The sequence below is a fragment of the Lepidochelys olivacea genome (genome assembly GCF_965140295.1).
Source record: "Lepidochelys olivacea isolate rLepOli2 genome assembly, chromosome: 10".
NCBI classification, from domain to species: domain Eukaryota; kingdom Metazoa; phylum Chordata; order Testudines; family Cheloniidae; genus Lepidochelys; species Lepidochelys olivacea.
In genome coordinates, this window is record NC_140420.1 from 68,974,043 (window position 1) to 68,997,536 (window position 23,494).

General features: G+C 43.0%; 3 protein-coding genes across 4 annotated transcripts in view; 1 reads left to right on the forward strand and 2 right to left on the reverse strand.

Moving 5' to 3' along the window:
- MESD (mesoderm development LRP chaperone) overlaps positions 1-23,494 on the forward strand; it is a 121,819-nt gene that overhangs the window by 86,754 nt on the left and 11,571 nt on the right. The window lies entirely within an intron of this gene.
- On the reverse strand, positions 8,612-11,667 carry TLNRD1 (talin rod domain containing 1). The gene has a single exon (XM_084640601.1). It carries the CDS (start codon positions 10,418-10,420, stop codon positions 9,353-9,355), a length of 1,068 nt encoding a protein of 355 aa, XP_084496727.1. The 5' UTR covers positions 10,421-11,667; the 3' UTR covers positions 8,612-9,352.
- Positions 16,996-23,494, reverse strand: part of LOC311527959 (uncharacterized protein) — a 29,546-nt gene continuing 23,047 nt past the window's right edge. For both annotated transcript variants that reach the window (XM_084642466.1, XM_084642465.1), the window contains exons 2-3: positions 21,781-21,894; positions 16,996-21,027 (exon numbers count right to left, since the gene is read on the reverse strand). In XM_084642466.1, coding sequence (XP_084498592.1) covers positions 20,973-21,027; positions 21,781-21,894 — 169 coding nt within the window. In that variant the 3' untranslated portion in view covers positions 16,996-20,972. The remainder of the gene's footprint in view (positions 21,028-21,780; positions 21,895-23,494) is intronic.

The window sequence follows — 23,494 nt, forward strand, 5'->3', positions numbered from 1 at the left end:
AAGCCTCTGGCTCATAAATGAATGTAATATGCAAGGTGCTGGCATGTGAACCATGAGAAGCAAGTTGGGTGGAACAGTCAGCCAGAAACACAGCACAGGCAGGGGCAGTGCCACTGACCCATATTGGAAAGCCAGGATAGGGGGCAGGAATTCAAGGGTAGTTTACAATGGAACCTTAATTGCACTTGCAACACAACCTTGTAGTGTTTTATTTTTACCACAACAGTCTGTTAGCTTTTGTTTTTAAAACCCACATACCGTCAAACTTACCACAGAATTCAGAGTTTTTCTTCCTTAATAGTCACATCACATTCCCATGCCCACCGATCTCAAACAACTTCATCTTAATCTTGCTTGTTAAGATTTTTTCAGACCTGTCTTTCATTACGAGAGCGGACGAATGTTACAGACTCCAGTGACGCAGCCAGCAGAACTTAAATTGGTGTCATTTCAAATGCGATTCTCGTGATTTCACAAAACCTCACGGGCCAGTCCTCTGGAGCTTGTACCACTCTTCAGGCCTCTCTGAGTGTGTCTACACAGCAGCTGAGAGTGAGCCTCCCAACCTGGCTAGACAGACTCCTGCTAGCAGGGCTTGAGCTAGTGCACAAAACCCAACAGTGTGGATGCTGTCGCACCAATGGAGGCTCAGTCTAGCCACCCAAGCTCGACCCCACTGGGTCAGAGCTCGGGTGGCTAGACTGAGACTCTAGCAGCGCAGCAGTGTCCACACTGCTGTTCTCAGTGTACTAGCTCAAGCCACGCTGGTGAAAGTCTTTCTGACCAGGCTGGGACGCTCACTCCCAGCTGCAGTGTAGACATAGCCCACGAAGTCACAAGCTCCACAGGCAGAGACTGTTGGGAGAAGCTCCTCTAACACGGCGTTCACAGGATTTATTTACCAGGTTTCTGATAGAAGTTACAATACATCCCTGTATAAGTGCCTGACAGAATCCCCAACATTAAAGGACTCTGAACATGTGTACCTTTAGTATACTGGTCCAGTGCACAAGTTTTCTTTAAGGACTTATGCGTAAGGCCAATTTCAATTTTACAAAGTAACCAATTTTTTAAAAACTACAAGAAACAATAGTTCACTTTCCCATCAAAAACACACCCCTATTTTTCTGTGTCCCATAATTCAGAAGTGATTGGTCCAATTAACTTCCAACTTAAAAATAAAAAAGGGCTCACACTTTTTTTTTTTTTTTGGCCAGGCACATAGCAAGAGAAGTTTCATTCTTACAGGTGTCTCAAGACAGCAAAAAGGAGTCAAAAGTATGGCCTAAAATTAAAACTTTCAGTTTTAATTATGGAGTTGCTACTGTGACTAATATTGTAAAGTCATATTTATTCTGTGGTAAATTTTTTAATGAGATCAATTTTAACATCAAGGTTACAGATTCAAGAACACAACAGGCAGTATATGCAAAAGTTAAGCTTCCCATAGTAATCTTAACTTCCCACCCTGCACATGCAACTCTGTGCAACTCTTCTAAAAGGCAATCCGGTAGTGCATGTTCAGAGTGCAAAACTGAGCCCCAGACACATTAAGGTTACATTGGCTAGTACAGTGGTTCTCAGACTTCTGTACTGGTGACCCCTTTCACACAGGAAGCCTCTGATGGCGACCCCCCCTTATGCATTAAAAACACTTTTTTATATATTTAACACCATTATAAACGCTGGAGGTAAAGCGGGATTTGGGGTGGAGGCTGACAGTTCACGACCCCCTGAGGGGTCCCAACCCCCAGTTTGAGAACCACTGGGCTAGTAATTCAAGAGAGAGTCCATGTGTAATGTGGACAAATTAAAATCCTAGCATACTGAGAAAAGTCTTTATGGGAAATGGCAGGTTTTTACTTGATGCATCTGCAGCTGCTCTACAAACATGATCCCAGGGACCCACGTACCTGCTGCAACACCTATGAGATGATTCATGGCCAATGGATTGACATCATAATGGATCCAGTGGTCATCCTCTTATAACTTTCCCTAGCACCTTCTAAACAACTTTCAGGGATGGTCTTGGTATACATGGTCCTGGCTCAGCGTGGGAGGATGGACTAGATGGCCTCTCGAGGTCCCTTCCAGCCCTACGTTTCTATGTGGGGATCCTAGTTCCACTGTTCGGGGGCAGGGAGTCCCACAGTACATCCACTCCACAGCCATCTAACTCCCTTCAACAGACCCACTCAGGTCTTGCTGCTTTAGGAACCATCAGCACCCCTTCACTAATGAATGAATATTAACCAAACAGAAACCAAGCTAACAATGCCCATATAAAGAAAAAGGTACCGTCCACTAAAAGCTAAACAAAGGCAAATTAACACTGGTCTGACATTATTGCTGCTGATCCACTGCACTAGAATCATAGAATATCAGGGTTGGAAGGGACCCCAGAAGGTCATCTAGTCCAACCCCCCTGCTCGAAGCAGGACCAATTCCCAGTTAAATCATCCCAGCCAGGGCTTTGTCAAGCCTGACCTTAAAAACCTCTAAGGAAGGAGATTCTACCACCTCCCTAGGTAACGCATTCCAGTGTTTCACCACCCTCTTAGTGAAAAAGTTTTTCCTAATATCCAGTCTAAACCTCTCCCACTGCAACTTGAAACTAGTGTACCCTGTGGTCCTGAATGACTGATCATTGCAAAAAATAAGCATTTGAAAGTGTAGGAGGTAAAGGTGGTTTCCATTCCCTTGATTTTAGGGCTGTCTAGACACTGGTCTGTTCTCTAGTGTAAATTACACTCACTACAAATGGCCTCCAGGGGCGATTCTGGTACCTGGGAATCTTGGGGAATGGGGGTGCCCAGGCTATGCCTTCTTTATAATGGCCATAACCCAAACCTTCAGCCAGGAAGGTGGAAGACACAGGACCTGCCATGGAGGTTCTAAATCATCCAATATGGCTAATTAAGCTAATTCAGGACTATTCTGTGATGCTGGAGCTGCACATGCAGCTTAACATACCAATGTATCAGGCCCTATGAATTATTTAGAGCGATACCAGCAGCCACTATAGTCCAGACTGTACTGGAGTTTCCATTTTAAGCCCTGATCCTGCAACAGGATCTGCGCTGGGAAATCTCTGAGCCTGTGCAGAGTCCCATTGACTTCAGTGGAACTCTGTATGGGCACAGGGGTCCAGTCATGTGGATCTTGTTGCAGGACTGTCCCTGATCTGTGCTTTTTAGGATTCTGTATATTTATTGACTAGACCAGTGTTAGGAAGTGCCGTTTCCCTGCCTTCCAAACAAACATACCTGAAAGACAACTATCAAATATTTGAGTATAAACAAAAACCCAGGAAAAAAACAACTACTTTGAGACATCCTTGGTTTCAATCACTTCACCTCAAACTAATTCAATTTTAAAATAAAACTAAGCAAGTTGTTAGTAATAATCACTTTTGATAGTCTGGAAAAAAAACCTTCAAAATATTTAGCTTTCAAAAGCATTTAACAACACAAACCAAAAGAGCCGCATCTGGCAACCAGCAGGATTTCAAAATATATTAAATGGTATTTACATAAAAGTGAGGCTTTCGATACAGTACGACAATCACAACTTTTACAGCCAGGAGAAACCTTTAACATAAAAGAGAAATGATAAAAATTAAATTAGAACAGTATCAAGGGGCTGGCAAACCACCAAAAAGCCAGGAAATTCTGAGTTAATGCTGACACTCCTTTCTTGACTGTGCCTAAATATAGTACCATGTAGTGTATTGTATGGTAAAAATTATTTACTGCTCAGAGAACTTTGCAATTGTGTGATAGACTACAGCATGTTGTTAATGTGAGTCTGAATCTGTGTCCATACATTTCCGAGTTGGCAATATAAGTCAGAATCTTGATGTTATTTTAACATAGTTTGTGAAAACAACATTATTTTATTAAGAATATCAATGGACATTGACTTCAATGGGCTACGGATCAGGCCCTTAATACCCACAGGAAGCCTTTCAAAAGCATTTATAATTATGCTGATTATTAGGCCAATTTATACAAATTCAAAAAGGTCTTATAGAATAACTCTTTACACAATCTATTTAGAGTCAACAACTTCCTACAAATAAATCATAGAAATTTGGGGGAGGGGTCCTGATTTCTTAAGGGATCTATAATGGAAGAAAAAGCCGTTCACTTAGTAGTTGGCCAGTTTGATTTTTGTCCAAGAGTGGGAGTTACCCAAAAATATAGATGTTTGGTGGCCTACATAAAATGAATGGATGGTCTCAGTCCAGTTTCCAATAGACAGCTGTCCATGTCACCACTGAGAGTCTTTGCTGGCTTCTCAGCAGTGAGCCAAAGGATTTAACTGAATGGACCGGAGACCAATCTAGGAGGTCTATGGTTTGGTATCACTGTTCTGTGGAAGGGGACTTTTGTCTTCCTAGCCGTAAATCTGGCATTTTTCACAGGCATGAAGATAACATAAAATTTTAAAGAAATCTACGACACAGGCCCTTCTCATACCCTTCCACTGCTAAAGCCCTGAGAGCCAAAGGTAGGCTAGCAAAGACTACAATTTCTAACAAATCGTCCCGTCAAGGTAACAGTGTTTGCCACCCTCACAAACTTGTGGATATCCTGAGATCCTGAGGCAAATTCCACAAATGCCTCACGGCTACTCTACAGGCCCCTTGTTCCCTATGGCAGCACAGATTCCAACAGCAGCCAGGATGTACCTAATCCAATCCTTCCATACAGAGAGCAATCTGATAGCTTGGAAAGGGCATCCGTATCATTTACTGGATCAGTCCCAGCATTAGCTAGCATAGTGAAATTCCTGGTGGTTTACAAGAGATATTACCCCTGTGGAGCATTTCCTCTTTCTTGGCTCCACCCCCTCTCTAATCAGGCATACCCCCTAACACTACAGAGCTCCAGACACCATGACGGCTCAACCCCTTCTTCTCCGTCTGACAGAAGTCTGGATAAGAGCAGGTTTTCTGCCACTTTGATCATTTCCTGTAGCAAAATGTGAAGGGGATGGTAAGACCCATTCCTCCCCCCCAGTTTTGCAAATAGCAAGGATAGCCTTAAATAGTCAAACTTACTTACTTTTCATTTATACTTTTGTGACTAGTTTACAGATTCTCCTGCAATTTTTACATTTGTTGAAAACAACAAGCGAATTGCTCTTAACTTCTAAGCCCTTTCAGTTACTTATTTAGTCAAACTGCATTATAATGGCGAAACAAACAAGGTAATTGTCAACCTACAGACAATACGAAAGCACTTTTTCCCCCGTTAAAAAACCCTCTATTTTTTAAAATAAATTGAATCTTCATCTGGTGGCGATAGCGTTCTTTTTGGCTGACATGATATTCCTTGCACAGTGAGCTTCAAAAAAATGGGTTAACCCTTTTACTCAATGTACTAGTAGAATAGATCTGCTATAAATGGGACACAAACTGCCTGAAAAATTAAGTTTGCTGCTGTCAAATAACATTAAGGCCCTGATCCAGCAAACACTCTCACACACCTGACTTGACGATGAAATCAACAGCACTACTTGTTTGCATAGAGCTAAGCACACGAGTAAGTATTTGGACGACTGGGGCCTAAAGTATGAAATACAAAAGCAGGAGATAATCAAAGACCCTCTATAATGGCTCTCTACCTACAAAGGTGAAAGGAAAAAAACCCAAACTAAATCACCCTCACCACACAGACACACACACACCCATATAGAAATACTTCCTTCTATGACTCATTTTCTCTGACTTGGAAAATCCAAAGGGTATCAACAACATAAATACATTGCTGGAATACTTCCTCCTATACCACACTTGACTATTCCATGATAATTATCACAATATATGTTAATTTTTTTATAAACATGAGACTAAATCTTTTTTTTTTTTGCTTTGTAATTAAATCATGCTTTTTCCAGCTGAAAGCTGCTATTTTTTTGGTTCCTCATTAACTCCATACACAAAAATATCTGTTTGTATCAGTTCATATCAAAAGTCTACCCCCCCCCCAAATTTTTTTACATTCCAAGTCTGTGAATCCATTTTCAGGGATATACTCTGAACTCAATCCATAGGCATGCAGTTCCCTTTGCCATCTGGGGACGTTCTGCTATGGAACGAAATTAGTACATGGCCTATCCTGAGTATTTTGAGAGGTGTTTAAATAATTAGTTTTTAAATTTATGGTAAATTATTTTTGCCAAGTTACTGATTACATTTTTTTTAAATCTCCACTAATGAAAATCATGCCCCTGACAACTGTATTTCTCAGATTTTATTCCCAGGTTTCATTTAACAGTGAAACATAATTCACGCCTCACAAGAAAAAGTAATCTAGAGCAGCACATTTTACTACAGAACGTCTAGAAAAACTAAATTCTGAAGTAAGTTACATCAGTACATCACAGAGAGTGGAGAATACTCTGCGGCATTACTGTTAAAACTAAAGTAATATACTAAACCACTAAAAAAAAAACTTACCACAACAAAATCGACACTATTGTGATTAATAATAAATATATTGCCTTTCATATTCAGAGGTAATAAGAAGGCTTTACTGTGTTTCATATAACCTCACTAACAACATATAAATGCATCAAAATGAGTCTAATTATATAGCAATGCCAATAATTATTAAGTTCACACATCAAAAGATGCTTTAGGACATTACTTTTCTGTCAGTTACACTACAGAGCTGCCCTTCAGAATCCTTGGCTTTTATATCTGGAAGCAGGCCTGGGAAATTTAGGTCATAGCAAATTAAAATAAATTAGAGCTAGATGATACCACCTAGACACATGCACAGAGGGGACCCTCTGAAAGATGTCTCGTGGGAGGGAGAAGCAGGTTGAGTCGGTTGCTGCCTTCCCAGCACCATTCCTACAGATCCTACAGTCACCTCTCACTTGGTCAAGGGTCTGTGCTACAGAAAAGGGTGGCGCCCACTTCTCATCCCCTATCCCTCCTCAGGGAAGTTAGTCAAAAAAGATAATAGCTGCTGAGACTTATCTTTTCCCCTGAACCATCTCTCCTTCTGCCCTAAGGGTGGCTGTAATCGGGGGAGGCCCTAGTAGCTTAGTTTTAATGGAGGCAGGCTACTATGAAGACAAGGAAGGAAGGGCCATATAAATCACTGACAGTGCAGCGGCATAGCACACCATATAGATGCCCCTGGCCTGCTGTGGGTTCCCCAGGGCCTCCAAAACCATTCCTGAGAAAGACAAACCCTGCCATCCTAATGGGAATGTGCATGTGGGGAATCTGAGGGAATCCTCATGGAGATTTCCTCCAAGGGAGTTTCCTCATGTGGGCTCTTCCTGGGGGAGAGGATTATCTGAGCCAAAATTAGAAAGTTACGCCTGAAGAAACCATCAGATTGCATTAAGAGGCTTTACGCGAGAGTTATATAGCTGCAGTCACCTATACCAGTGTTGCATAAATGACACAAAATAAAGTAGTAACTTAGTGAGGAACACACAAGGCTCCTCAGGGCTGCTCCTCCAAAAATAAAAATCCAAGCCATAAAGGTTGCTGAACTCAAATTAGTTTCAATGAGGAAAATACCCTAATTTCAGGATCCACTGAATTTCACTAAGGAGAAAACTATAGCAAGCATCCTTCCAAACCCAATGAAATGCTGTACAAACAGATACATATAATCTCATCTAAAAAAAAGCTCAAACTGTTAGGGCCTAGTGAATCAATTGATCTTTTTCTTATGTTTGAAGCTAGGAAAATAAAAGCACCATATCTGCCACCAGCCTTTAAACAGTGATGTAACAGGAAGACACTTCAGTAGTCTAGGATGGTTTATATTCTAATGCAGACACCAGCTTTACTTCTTATTAAACAAATACAATAGTCTATGGCAGTGGTCCAAAACATGGTAGTCATATTTTTAAGGTCCAGTTTTAGACAATTACTGTAAAATTCTACAGTACTGTTCATAGGCCAAGTCTAACTTCCATTGCTGGACCAGACCTAGCGTAGGTCTCTGAGTCAGCAAACCTTTAATTGTACATGCATTATCAAACTTGTTATACATGACCTATGTCAAAGAATTACAAATGCAAGTCTTTGTGGGATCATAGGGCCCGATCTTGCAAACCTTTATGCACAAAGCAGGCCCAATGAAATCAATGGGACTTCATGTGCAGGTAAAAGTTTGCAGGAATATGTGTTCCTACCAAAACTTACAGGCTTAACACATTAGAATCCATAATACCAACAAAAGCTAAAATACACAGTAAAACTTCTCAAAGACTACATGAAATTTACTTAACTTGACAATATAGATTTGCAAACCCTCCCTGTGCCACCCAGAACCAACAACCACTTCTTCACAAGTGTGTGATCTCTACACATAGTACAGTCCAGCTTTTAAAAAAACAGACTAATTCAATGGATTATCTTTTGAGGGGAGGAACAGGAGTGGGGAAAACAGAGGAAGAAAAGTATTTGTTAGAATAAACTAATTGAATTCAAGTCTGCATGCTGCTCTGTCTAAATTACAGTTGCATTTGTACCAGGCATTCCCTGGGGAAAGTGACATACAATGCAAACAGGCCTAGCTGTTCAATTATTCAGGTTTTAAGAGATTCACAGAAAGACATCTGAGAAACATAATATTTTAATAAATGAAATAAATACTCCAGTACATGCAAGATAAAAACTGACATTGGAAAAAATTAAAAATCATTTTAGTTATAGTGTAATTTTTTGTTTGTTTAAACACTCACAGTAGCTTTTCCCCCAGTTTGGAAATCAACACAAGGAAAACATAATCACAATCTCCACTCCTGCACACCAAATGCACTTCTCTAACCTAACACTTGATTCAAAAGAAATTAGATCCCCCATTCTCCCCACTCCCACCCCAAAAGTAGCTACATCCATCATCTAGGTGGTATTGGTTTGTTTTTGTTTTTAATACGTGAAAACTGAGGTAACTTCTTTTTCCTGCACAACTGAACAGTGGAATTTAGAAGGGAAATTTTGGAAGACAAGACAAGACAAACTTTAAAAACCGCATCCAGCGCGATTAAAGCTTTTTAGATTCCCCCACCTCCTCAGGTATAAAACTTCTTTGATTACCTTTTGTTTGTATATAGACCTTATTGATTGATGGAAATATATTTGTGAATAATTACTCAATTACAAAAATCCCTAAACTGGCCACTAATTATTTTGACCACATCTTCTTGTGTATATATAGTTTAAAGTATGTTGCCGCTGTGTTCCCTCACCACATAAAATCAAAGGATTGGGCTCATCTAAGCAAATTCTTTGGTATACAAAAACTAGGGCTTGGGGAGGTGGGATATTATTTTCCTTTAGCAATGACTGAGATCTAAACCGGGGTGGAGGTTAATTCACAGAATTGGAGTTCACTGGCGGTAAAGTCCTGGGTGAAGATCGTTCTCTTAGTGCCTGAGATAGCAGGTTGCAACCTTCTGAGACGGCGCAAGCCGAGTTCCTCAACCTTTCCCTGTAATCTGTCATTTTGGTGCTACTTTCTGGGTGTTGGGCTATATCCCTGAGGCATTGGGTCAGGAGCACGCAAGCAGATACCACGCTCATGGCCCCTCCTAGAATGGCAGTTTGCACAGCTTTGCCCTCTGGATTAATGGTGGCAGCTTTACCCAAAAACTGGGGCTCAGTGGCAAAGCCCACCAGAGCATAGACAGATTGCACCAAGGGTCCACTGAACAAGACGCACCGGTTCCTGGTCAGCTCACTGGGTGAAGTCTTGACCTCCTTGACACATGCCAGGAGGGCAGAGGCGCTGGTGCTCATGCACTTGACGCTGAGTTTGAACTGCTCCTTGGCAAACCTATCCTTGGATTTCTCACTGGCCAAGACACAGGCATCTGTCAGGAATTTCAAGTTCTTGGACATGTTCTGGGAAACCTCCAGCAGGAGCTGAGGGCTCATGTCTGCCAAAGGGGTGTTTTTTAAGATCCCACAGCCATGCTCCACCTCATGCCTGCATCTGGTCACCTTGTAGCGATCCACCAAGCCGGGCAGGGCAGGCTGAGCCCCTGGGGTCTCCACAGCAGCCAGGTAGGCAGCATGGGCAGAGCACTCAGTGAGGGAGACCACCAGGTCCCCCATCTCCACCAGGCTGTCCCCCACTTCCCCGAAGCGCCCCATGTTGAGCTGGCTCTGGACATCGTGGGTCAGGATGGAGAGCCCCTTGGTCCTGGCAATGATCGTGTCCCTGCACTTCTCGAAGGACTCTCCGAAGACCGAGAGGCTCTCGGTGTTCACCGGCCTGGTCTCGCTGGACAGCAGGAGCAGATCCGCCACCAGTTGCATCTTGATCTTGCAGTGGTCGCAGATTGAGACGAGTTTCTTCCTCTGCAGCGAGCTGCTGCTGGGGACGGCGCTGCTGGACACCTCGCTAATGGACTTGCCAGAGCCACCGCTAGCCATCGCGCCGGGGGGGCACTCGCATGCCGCTTGCGACCCCACTGCCACCGCCTCTCCCGCCGCCCGAGCAGTCCCGACTGAGCCCGGCAGGATCGCTCTGCCTTTTCCGCACCATCATTCCATTAATCTCCGCGAGTAAAAAAAAACCCTCTGGGCGCCGGGGCTGGGGCTGCTGGGAGTGGGTGGGTGGAAAACAAAATCCTCCCCACTTGATCAAGCCCCGGCCTCTCCCCTTTGCAATGCACTGGCTAGACCTCCGGGCCAGCGGCGGGCTGCTGCTCTGGGGGAGCCACCGGGTCCCTTCCCGGCATGATCTATTTTTTTTTTAAATTTTAATTTTATTTTGCACGCTGATCTGTGCTGTGGGGGTTGGTTTGCTTCCCGGCAGCGGGATTTTGCAAAGTTCCCTCTTCCAGGTGAATAAATTACAGATGCAAACCACTTTACATGAATTAGACAAGAAACATCCAACTTACTACCGCTTAACTCCTTCAAAACAAAAACCCCACTGGTCCGAAAGGAGGTGACTGCGGACCATGTGCTCCTCCTTTACATGCCCCCGAGAAGTCAGTCGCAGGCGGCGGCAGACCCGCATCTCCTGCTATCAGGAAGCGCAGCCGCGGGTGTGGCCCGGTCGCTCTGCACGAGCCCAGGAGGAGCCGGGCACAGACTTAGTGTTTGCGCCGCTGGGATCTCGAACCGTTCGCAGTGCACACACCCCAGCTCGGTGCAACGGGGGAGGGGAGCCAAAGAGCCACCGGATCCGGCTGCGGGCGGGGAAGAGAGGGATCCTCTCCCCTTCCCTCTGTGGCTTGCCTCACGCCTTCCTCCCTTGCTCATGCATCCAGCCGCCCCGAGCTCGCTCCCTGCCGCCTGGCTCCATCCCCTCCTCTCCGCGGGCCCTCCGGACGTGGGCGCATCCGATCCGACTCCCCGGTGGCCTCTGGCTGCCGCGGCACGAACTTAGACTCTCCCCGCAAACAAGGGTGGTGGCTCCGGGCTGCAGCAGCGGCAGATGCTGCGACCCGCTCGGCCTCGCTCTCCTCCTGCCATTTTTCTGGCGGAATCACCAACTTCCAGGGAGGAGGCGGGGGGGGGAACAACCCTTCGGCCGCCTTCTCTCCGCCGATTCCTCTGCCCGGGCCCTAAAACAAACTACCGGGAAGAGGCGGCTGCTGCGGATCTGCCAGCCAGACGCTGCATGGCTCTAAGGGAGGCTGCTTGCTGCGCCCACTCCTCCCCCTCTGCCTCCCTCCCCGTTGCCTTTGCTGTAACCTCACTTCAGCCTATAGAAATCTTTTGTGCGGTGTCACCGCCCTTCGTTCAAATCCTGCCCTCCCCCCTTCCGCGCTCTCCCCGCCCGCTGCTTGACGCTCCTCCCAGGGAAAGGGGGCAGCAGCGCCTTGCTGTGGCCGGCCCCATCCCATTCATCCGCCCGGCTGCTGCCCCGGCGGCGCGCTCTGCACAGCAATGGCTCCAGACGCTGCTGTTTTTAGCATCCCCCCACCCCGCCCGGGTCTTGTCGCTGGTGCATCAGGAGCTTTCCTGGCTAGAAGCAGGTTCACGTGATCCCTAGGGAAGGTGATTAAAAAGGAGGTGGTCGTTCTTAATTTATTAATCAAGCTCACATAAACACAAGAGGGAGGAGATTAAAGGGACTGCAGAACAGCAGGGAAATTCTGCTGCTGCAGAACAGCAAGGAGATCAGCCTGTATGGATTGGCTTATGGTTCCTCCCTGACCTCTTAGGTGAAAGCACATAACATGCAAGACAGTCATATCAGTTGGAGATGGAAAAGACACTATGGTGAAAAAAGACAATTGATAGAAAAAAACATTCCCACACCCACCCGCAAATTGACCAGTTCACAAAGAGGACTGTGTCAGATGAATATAGCAAAGGCTCTGCCACAGGTACATGTACAGTTCCCTTGCTGCAGATTTCCATGGCGGAGTGATTCATTCTATCTGCAACTACAGTACTGCTACTCTGAGTAGGAAGTTTTTAGTGGGAGTTTGATATGCCCATTAAATTCCCAGCATTATCACAATGTGTTCTGCATTATACAGTGAAATAAAATACTTTGCGCAAGCATGGTCTAAAGCTTAATAGTATATCAGGTTTGCAATATGGAATGCAATTTGTGAATTAGTAAATTGTAGTAGAAGAATCTGGTTCATAGTTCAGTTAATATTGTAATAATTTATTGAAAACTTTTCATTGGGTTATTTTGTTGTAATGGGTTGGACCCTGTCAAGTCAGTTTAGGATCCAAACGTAGTTTTTATAAAAGGTAGGTGTTGTAAAACCAAATATAAATAGAAAAAATAGACTGTATTTATAATGCCAATTATTACCTTTTTCTGTTTATATCTAAACTTCCCCTGCACTGTTTGCAGTGGCCTTGTGCATTGGCTGAGGCAGGGACAAGTTTGAATCCTATTTTGGTTTGGTGTGAATTAATTTTGCTGTTCTCCTTACATATGTGCACATCACATTTTAAAGATCTGTTTATATTTGTCAGAACTTTTTCATTGGGGAAGGCAGGATCCTGCCTCTGATAACTTTAAGGGTTTTTGGAAGGGCTGTGAGAAAAAAAACCTCTTTTCTCTGGCTGATTTCCCTTCCAGAACTTATCAAGGGCAGTATAATAAGATTCTTGGCATAACATCTCATCCAATACAAGAAAGTTTTGGAGGCAATAGAATTAAGTCTTAAATAAGAATGAAATGAGAATTACTTATTTTAAAGTTACAACTGTCATATTTAATGGGACATTTCCATAGAAAATTTACATTTTAATGAAGTGGTGATGAATGATGCAAAATATTTGAAGTCCATAGGTCTGATTCTCAGCTATTACACCATTTTTATGCTAGTGTAATTCTGTTGAAGTGACTGGATTTCCGGCATAAAACTGGTGTCATGCAATGGAGACTCAGGCCCAAAGTGTGATCACAGCTATGTTTTTATATATTTTGCTGCTGCTGTTAACTCAGCAAAGCAAGGGTTAACTGATAATATTAATCTTTTGACTTCTTTCATATCACTTTGACTTTCCTATAAGTCAAACTCCTTGTTATATATGTGTATAATCTATTTTGCAATGTAACAAAGGCTACCAGATACATAAGTCTAACTCAGTACATAGGGCCTGATTGTCATTTAGACTGAAGTCCTTTACATTTATACTACCAGAGTGGTGTATCCTTGGTTTAGAGGCAAATCAGGCCCATGCTGTAACATCTGCATTCTCGACCCAGCAGTTTTTACCAACTGCCAGTTACTGCTTTTTGAAAAGCTCTATAATGGGTGGCCAAACTTACTGACCTGTCAAGCCACATACAACAATCTTGAGAAGTTTGAGAGTCAGGGCACACCTGCCAGGAGTCGGGGCTTCAGGACCTCAGGAGGCGCTTGCCGGGGCTCGGGGTTTCAGCCCTGTGGGGCTGAAGCCCTGAGACCTCCCCTCCCCGCTGAGCAGCCCCTATCTCACCACGCTGCTGCAAGGCAGAGGTTCTTAGTGCCCTCCCCCGCCCCAGTCTAGTAGGTGGAGAATGGGGGTTGGGGGGCATGCGGGACTACAAGATTCACACTTTAAAAGAGCTGCATGTGGCTTGGGAGCCACAGTTTGGCCACCCCTGCTCTATAAAATTGATTTCAAAATAGTCTGAAGAATAAGAATCAATGGCCAGGTTCTGAATTAGTTTATATTTTCAAATATTTCCAGCCATACTCTTAAAGGAAAACCATATATTTTATGTACCAAGATGGGCACCTATTATTTAAATATGAACTTAGTTAATTGTTGAGGATGGCCAAGTTTGAAGAAGGCTTTGAAAGGTCATCTTGGAAGCTGTTTAGTCTCTGCACTGGCAGAAAGAACTAGTAGATGACCTATTAGGTCTTCTCCATTATATTAAGTCTGCTTTGTGCCATTCCTCCTGGGCCAAGGCAGACAGATCCTTGGGTTGGGTAGAATCTCTGTACCATCTCCTATATCACCTTTCCTCCCAGCTGCCAGCACAAGGGACATGGCTGATCTTTATAATCCTGATGATTCCTAGCTGCTGGAATGTCCCATGGGGCCATTAGAAACCCACACAATTTAAAGCAGACAACCTTTAGGCTTCTCTAAGTTGCCCCAGAAGACTGGACCATTGTTCACTAGCCTCAGGATTGGTGATGAGCAAAAATAGCAAATGTTGCCCTTCAATGTGTTGTTGATACTGTCTCCAAATTACCATCTGTCCTTTACAGTGTATTTTTCCTCCCCAGTGACAGTTGATGTTCTGCTCCTCTGCAATTGAAATGTATGACCATGACCTAATGATCGTGTATGACCATGATCTGATTTGATCTATTGCTAATCATAGAGCTGGGAGTATTTGTTTAGTGTCTCCTCTAATTTCTATACTAGGACATGCATAAATCTCTTGAGGCATCTGCTACTGAGTTCTTCCCATGGATGTGCTGCATCAGTGCCTCTGTAAGCACCATACATTCTGCACCACACGCCAGATAGAGCGCAAGCATTTGTAGACAGAGATTTCGATTGATCTTGCAACAGATTTGTTTGCTCAGATTTTCCGCAGTTGACTGAAAATGCCCTATTGGCCTTTTTGACTCACCTGATCATTTTTATCTGAGAGTGATGTTAGCAGGATGCACACCGTTCTGAACAAAGAAAGTGTTGCCTCAGAGCTGGTGGGGAAACGTGGACACTGTGTTTTGGGTGGGTCCAGAATATGGCAGTTCTTCACCCCTCTATGCACCCTCTCTTCATAGTGACAATGCTGGTTATTATAGCAGTTTGGGGGGACGTCATAATTTGAGTTTAAACAATGTCTTATTTTAAGACAGATTCTCAGTAGGTATTAATAGGATTAGCTCCAGTGACTTAAGTGGGGCTACACCAATTTACACTAGCTAAAGATCTGCTCCTTACATTTTTAGGATCCAGTAGATGTATCTACCTTGTTTAAGATTAAACTTTTAAATGACTCGATAGTGTCTGTATGGGCTCTTTAGAAAGATCTCTGCACCTCTCTTCCAAAGAGAGCCTCTGCAGATCTGCTGGGCTCCACAGCTGCAGCGTTCAAAGAGTAACTCTAGGACATTTTTAATAGTCCGTCTGACAAACTGGTCAACAAAGATGTCATACCTCCTATTTTGTGCTTCCTAGCTTGATTATCAGACATGGAAGTCAGGTGGCAGCGCTTGAGAGATTCCACTGAGCGCGTACAAAGCTCAAACGACTCTCAAGGCTAATAATTGCTTGCATAGCTACACTGGAAGGGATTAAAAATGCTTTTTAATATGGATTAGCAGTGTGTGGGAGGCTGACTCACTTGTGTGAGCTCTTCTCTTTGGCCACTTTCATGCTTCCCTTTCCTTGTGCTTAATACAACAACAAAAATGAAAAGCTTTAACTAGCTGGGTGGAGTTTTGTTTCCTGAGTCTTTCTATCATGTTATAAAGTTAATTTCTCTAGATCACCTTGGACTTCCGTATTGCAGAAACTTGAACTTTTTTATTGCTTTATAGAAATGTGAAAGAAAGATTGATTTTCCAATGTAACAGATTTGGAGATGCTATTTAATAATCTAAGAATATTGAGATATAACAATTTGATAAATTGTTCCCTGGTCAGTGAGGGGAGGGTATTATAAATTGGGTATAGATTATAAAATTTTCCTGAATGAAGGCACTCAGATAGTTTAATAGGGGCCTGTGGGAAGAAGAAATAGGAAGGCAACACAATGGCTCCCCAGATAAGTAACCTCTGACAAAACACTTGAGGTGGCAATTACAAGACAATGGCACTGGGATCCAGATTGAAATTATACAGCTGTTTTGCCAGGCTGGGAAGTAGAGATTAAAATGACATTAAACAGTTAAAAAGCCCTTTTCAGAAGAAGACAGGAGCATGTGTGTGTGTGCGTGAGAGAGAGAGAATTCTCAGAAGGACAGGCTAACTGACACAGAGAGAGGGTCTGCAGAGCGGTCTGAAAGAAATTGGATCTTCCTATATCCAGGAAATGGTAAGCCTTAGGGAAACACAGGCAAGTGTGTAGACTACTTTCTTGTTTTTAAGATCTGTTTTCTTTTACATACTTTGATTCTAAATAAATAATACTTTACTTTAAGAAAGCTGTCTGGTCACTGGTTACAACTGTCCTTGCTCCCTGAGCCTGAGGGAACACAATGGCAGGGTCAAAGCCCAAGTCAGATCTGCTGAAGTAATCATGGTTGATACACCAGGGATTGCAACCCAAAGCCTGGTTTGAGAGCAGGAGAATCCCATGATTTCATCCCATGAGATATGATGGCCCAAGTCCTGAGACCTGGATTGGGGGTGCACTCAGAGACACCAGGAGTCAGGGACCCAGTTAAACTGGTAACTGTGACAGTCAGCAAAATACAAATAACATAAATGTTATATCTTTGCACAAGTTTGATTTTTCATATTCTAAAATAATTGGATGTCTTTAGTTTTTGGCATAGTAGCAGTGTTCTTTAAAAAAAAAAAAAAAAAGACCTGATTTTTCACATTTTGAGCAACTTTAGTTTCACGCTGTATAATCAAAAGTTCTATTTGTGACATGAGAAAAATACAATTAAAGAAAAATACCAGCACCTTAAACATCAGTTATGTTTGAAATATGTTTAGCTCCTGTTGCTGCACATGACATCTAAGATTACTTTAAACTGAAAGAGATCGGAAGAAAAAAAAACTTTTTCATTTTGTGCTCTTTATGTGACACAACTTTGTGGAAAGTTGTTTTCACTGTTTCCCATATATAGTCAGTTTCCCCCTACTCTTAGTGTGGGTCTTTCACACAGCAACAGAGAAAAGAAAATCATTTAATTAAAAAGAAAATGTAGCTCTAAAACTGCTCTGCCACTCTTTGGAAGGCTGCAGCATACATTTTCTATGCTGGCCCAATCTGAGAGCTCTAATGACCTCCACCTCATGTTTCCATCTTCCCTCCCTATAAGCCATTTCATGAGGCTAGCACCTAGGGGTAGGCAGAGGGCAAAGTGGTTCCTTGTGGCCTCTCTCTTCTTTTTGCACACCCAAACAGGGCCAGACACAATCTAGCATGCTTGTAGACACAGACTGGTTTGAAATTCCAAAGCACTTTATACAGTTGTGAATACCAGATTGGTAAGAATGGTCCAGCATAAATAGGAATCCCAGACCTTCCCTTAAAACCCTTAGGTCTGTTTTTGTTAAGATCAAAGTGTTTGCTACAAAATGTGCAGAGGCCCACCCTTCCTGGATTGCTCTTTTGGTCAATGGGTTGTGTCCTGCAGCTGTACAGCTCTGAAAGGTTTTTGTTTTTTTTAATATATACCATCAGCTTGCTTTAATTAGATGTTTTTCATGTTATCATTGCAGAAATTCCCCAATCCTACAATCTCCCCACTTTGTGTGTGTTCTGTAAGGAGAGCTGCTAATAATTAGAGGTACCTCATTCTGGCACCTTAACTCCTATTTAGTAGTAATTTACTCTGCAAGTAGTCCTACTAAAAATCAATGGGACTCCTTGCAAAGTAAGGTACTACTTACTCTGAGTAAGGGTGCCAGAACTGGGCTGTAAATAACCTAAAACCAGAGACTCTAAAATTAATTTAACTTGGAATGGGAAATTAGACTACAACTGGAGTCCCTAGGGGAGATGCATGAGCCTCATCCAACATTCATTTCCCCTAATTCTTTCCTAACATGATAATCAGAATCTACGTGATCAATATGTAGGTATAATCCGTGAAAATTTGCAGTTGAAATAAAAGCAAATTTTACAATGAGACTAACATTAACATGGATATTCTACAGCATTGCAGAGATGAAAGATAACAATGTCTAGCCCTGCTGGAGCTGATTGAATAATGCAGCACTTGGACAGAATTTATATCTATGGAATTTGTGCCAACTGGTGAAATCAATGTATTCCAGCAACAAAGCTGGCACAGCACTTCCCCCAAAAGCTTGGCTTAGTCAGTCAGGATGCAGTTAATTCATAGTGTCATTATATACATAAAATACATTACTGTGTATGTATGTGTATGGTTAATTGTAAAGATATGGCCAAGTCTAAACTCCAGATCAGTATAGCCCTGAATTTTGGAGAAATCAGTGGCTGAATCAGAGCTTCATGGCTGGCTCAGACTACGAGCTAGATCCCAACCAACCCTAACTTTGAAGAAGTTTGGATTCAGTCCTGAATTTTGCAGCTTGAGCCTATATCTGGGCTCTGGCTAGCTGTGGCAAACAACATATCTGTTCTCTAAACTTAACCAATCTACTTAGTGTGTATTCTCACTTCATGAGTGAAATGGATTCAAGGCTCCTGAAGTGATACTGAGGTCATGGCTAGACTACAAACTTTTGCTGCTGCAAGTTATATGGGCATAAAGCAACCACAGTTAGTTTATTGCTTGTGTGCATGTATACTTGGCTCCCCGTGTTGATGGTGTGCATACTCACCAGGAGCGCTTTTGTTGATGCACCATGGGTAGGTATCCCAGTGTGCAACTCGTCTATGTTCAACACATTGTCTTTTAGGATGTTTTGGCAATTCATGGTGGGGCAGAAACGTGCAGGGGGGACTGGGAGCTAGAGGTTAACTTCCCAGCAAGCATCTTTCTCCATCCCATAATATCATCCATATCCAATCATTTAAAAAAAAAATCTCACACATCCATGTAACCCTGCTTGTTGTCCACCATCTCTGACAGAAGCTCGTGAACATTGCAAACACAGGACGCATGATCCTCCAGCATTGTTATGGAACATAGTGAAAACCAATTCAAGGTTGTTGGTAGCATGTTGGCGTGCCGCTTCTGTCCCTCAGAAACAAGCACTGACTGATGGGGTTGCATTGTAATGCAGGTTTTGGCCGACAAGCAATAGCTGCAAAACTTTCAGATGCACAACTTACAAGGCCAAGGTTCCTGGATCTCACCCCAGCCCTCCAGTTCAGGGACACCAGAATGAGAGCTGCATTGACAATAGAGAATTGAGTGGTGACTGCACTGTGGAAACTTGTAACTTTGCATTGATTCTGGTCAGTGGGAAAACATTCTGGAAGTGGAAAATCCATTGTGGGGGCCATTAAAAGTCTCTTGTTATGCAGCAGTGTGACTCTTGGCAATGCAGGACATAGTGAATGGAGTTGCAGCAACGTGTTTCCTGAACTGCAGTGGAGCAACAGGCAGCACGTGTATTCCTATTCTGGCACTGGACCAACTTGCCTCAGAGTATGTCAACAAAAAGTGCTACTTTTCTATGATTATGCAAGCATTGGTGTATCACCAGTGATGCTTCAGTGACATCAGTAATGGCTGGTCAGGGAAGGTGCATGATACTTGCATCTTTAAGAACACAGAACTGTTCAGAAAGCTGCAAGCCAGGACTTCCTTTTCCAACCGGTGTATTACCATTGGCAATGTTGAAATAATGGTGATCCTGGTGAACTCAGTCTACCCTTGCTTCCCTGGCTCATAAAGCCATATACTTGCCACGACAGCACCAAAGAAAGATTCAATGACCAGCTCAGCAGGGGCAGAATGACAGTTGAATGTACTTTTGGTAGAATGAAAGGATACTGGCACTGTTTACTCCTAAGACTGGATATCAGTGAAAAAAATATCCCAATGGTTATAGCTACCAGTTGTGTCCTGCACAGTATCTTGTGAAGCAAAGGGGAGAAGGGCGCAGGTGAAGCAGCTATATGCTGAGTTCAAACAGCCTGACACAAGGGCATTAGAAAAGCTCAATGCAAAGCTATAGGGCTCAGGGAGGCTTTGAAGAAGCACTTTAAGAGCCAGTCACAGTAATGTGTTATGGTGGGCTGTGATCTACCTGGCCCTGCAGTTTTGAGGGCTATTAGCAATTGTGTGGTGCTTGGTGTGCATCTATGAATATAACACGGTCAATGCACCTATTCATTTTGTGGTGCTCACTGTACATTTATGATTATTACACTGTCACTGATCCTATGAGTTGTCATACTGTACAATAACCCGTAAATGGTTGCTTTCAGTACCACCAGGCATTCTGCAGCACATGGAACAGAACTTAACAAGGGGAAACATCCATTTTGGGGACACCCCTATAGCAACCATGGCTCTCACCGGTCAACGTGTGTGAAGCTGTGGTTGTCCTAACTGTCTCCCAGTATGGAGTGAGAGGGATGCAACCCCTGATGCCACATGGAATATTGAGGGGGATGTAGGGAGGTGCTAAAATTGAGTTATCCAGGGATTGCAAAGGGGGGGGCGAGCCCATGATTGTTGAACCTGTAGGTCCACAAGAGTCTGCAGCATCTGTGTTTGCTGCTGGAAAAACCCCATTATGTCCTGCCGAATCTCCCTCTCCTTTTCCTGTTGGAACTCCTGGGCCTCTCTCATGTCCACTCTTTCCTTCTCCATATAGTCTGCAATATTCATCCTCCAGGCCCTCTGCTCGTGATCTGATGAAGCACCAGCTTGTAGGATCTTGCTCAACGTGTCATCTCAAGACCTCTTCTTTCTCCTCCTTATCTGGCTCAGGCATTCCAGGAGGTGTGGAGGGGGAACCCCTCAAGGCCACTACAGCAGCAGCTACAGATAAAACACAGAGAGGTATCATTGTCAGTATAGTCACAATGGAAAGTGAAAGTTAAGATTCAGAACTCCCTTCCCTTGGTCCCCTAAAGTTTTAACCATACATGCCTATGGACGCTTTGCATGACACCACTCACAACACCAGCGACGGTAAGTATGGCCCGCCAGGGATAAGGGAAATGAGGAAGGAATTGTTCAGCTGCATAATACTATGAGTATAGGGCAATGGCATTGAATACTGGCACCATTTTCCACCAGCAGTGGTGATTTTAGCTGATATCTCACTTCTGAGGGTAACAAAGGCATGGAGAGCACAGCTGCTGCTGGCATCCCGAAGCCACCCAGACTCATATTCTGCTAGCCTGTTTATTGCAATGGTGCCTTCCGAAGTTATCACTGACTGGCGTGGGAGAGCATCCTACCACAGAGGAAAAAATAAGGCTGCCATCCCTAGGAACCTTTGTGAAAGGATTGCAGAGAACATGAAAGTTTCATCAAGCTCTCTCAGGATTCAAGGGGCATCCTTGTGTACATAAACAAAGTGCTCCACATCTCTCCCCACTCGCCTAAATCTACAGGGAAATAGAAGCAGATAACAACTCTACCTCTCTCTGTTGTACTGCTATCTTTTCTAGTACAAATTAATCAAATGTCGATAGTTGCGTCCTATTAAGTTGGGGACACCATCATTGTAATGGGAACTACTCGTATACACCTAGCTCGAGCTTCCTTCCCCTGCATCAAACTCACCTGTGCTCGACTGCCAGGACTGACTGGACTGTGGTCGAGTCTAAAACAGGTCCTGGCTTGCAGCATAGCTGGACCTCCAGTTGCATGTCCTCCAGCTGCCGCCTCTTCCTCCTTCTAATATTTAGGAAACAGAAAAACAGAGAGTCTTTCTTCAGCCAAAAACCAGGTTCTTTAATCTTCGAGTTCCAAAGGAACATGGTATACGCAACATATTTTGCACATGGGAAATAATTTGAGAGTTAAAAATATAGATACCAATTTAAATCAAGTAAAAAGAAAAACCCAATTTGGGATTCTTAAGGGATAAATTTAAGAACATCCTGACTTCTCTCAAAGGTCCACTTCCTGACCAGCCCACAGTAGATAATTTTGTTTTACATTAACAAGAGGGCGTAGATTTACAGTCCTAGTAACTTTCTACCATAGCTTTACACTAACTGTAAAGATAACCTGTTGCACACGTTGTCTGGTACGACTGCATCTGAACAGCTCTCTAAGCCATTGGATAGACCACTGAATCTTCAGTTGGGGAGATGGAATGCCTTACTTTTTGCTGTGATCTGCAGAGAAAATGCATAGGCAACTTGACTGTAAGTGAAAGTTTTTAAAAAGCCTTTTCAAGTAATGTGAATGTTTTTAGATTTTAAAGTGTGCCTAATTTTTAAAGGTGCTCTTTGTAAATCCATGTGATTTGCTGAACATAACCAATTCACTAAATAAAAAAACTTATCCCTGAGTAAAAATAAATGAAGTTAGAAGTTAATCAATTATTTACATGCACATCAATCTTCTATGGTATATATTTAGGATTGCATTATTCTTGTTTTCCATGAGTATCACTGGGGTAGGAAGAACCATAAAGCTCAGAAACATTCCCTTGCTAAGGCCCTGATCCTGCAAATGGCTCCATGCAAGCCATGATTGATTTGAGTGGGGTTCTGCCCACACGGAGCCAGTTGTAAGATCCCAGCCTTGTATAAGAAACATTCCTTTCCCTGAAATGTAGAATACAACATACAAAAGTTTTAGTACATTTAGAAGGAATGCATAATATTGTGCACTATAGGATATTCAGAAGTACCTACTCACCTGACTCATACAAATAGTTATATTTAGGTAAAGTGAGAGTAAGGCAAGCAGAACTTGTATGTGGAATAGGAGCAACAGAAGACAAAGTAAAGAGGGTTTTTTTGGTTTTAAGAGAAAGAATGTGTTAGTAGAGACAATATTTCAAATTAGAAACTTAGTGGACTGTATTTTTTATTTACATACACCAAAAACAGAGACAGAGATCCAGCTTTCTAAACTTTGAATATTTAGTCTGTAAATGTGAATGTTTTCAGTAAATGTAAACATCTTCCAGCAATAAGAATGTTACCAGAATCATCTTTAATAAAAGCAACATTAACTATGGCAACCTGATATACCAGACCAGATATTAGATACAGTGCCAAATCCTTGAACAAATATGTAAATTAATAATTTGTGGAACAGCTTTGTGAAATGGCAGCTAATTAAAACACTGCTTTGGTTACTGTTCATTTAACAAACTACAGGAATAGGCTTATGGTTTAACAGCTTCCTGTTTCTTCTGCACATTTGTAGTAAAAACGTAAGAAAATGATCACATATTATATGGTTTTTACAGCCCTAGCTGAGCACACCTTGGCAGACCAAGGCAGCTGTACCAGACCCAAGCCTTGGATCCCATGGG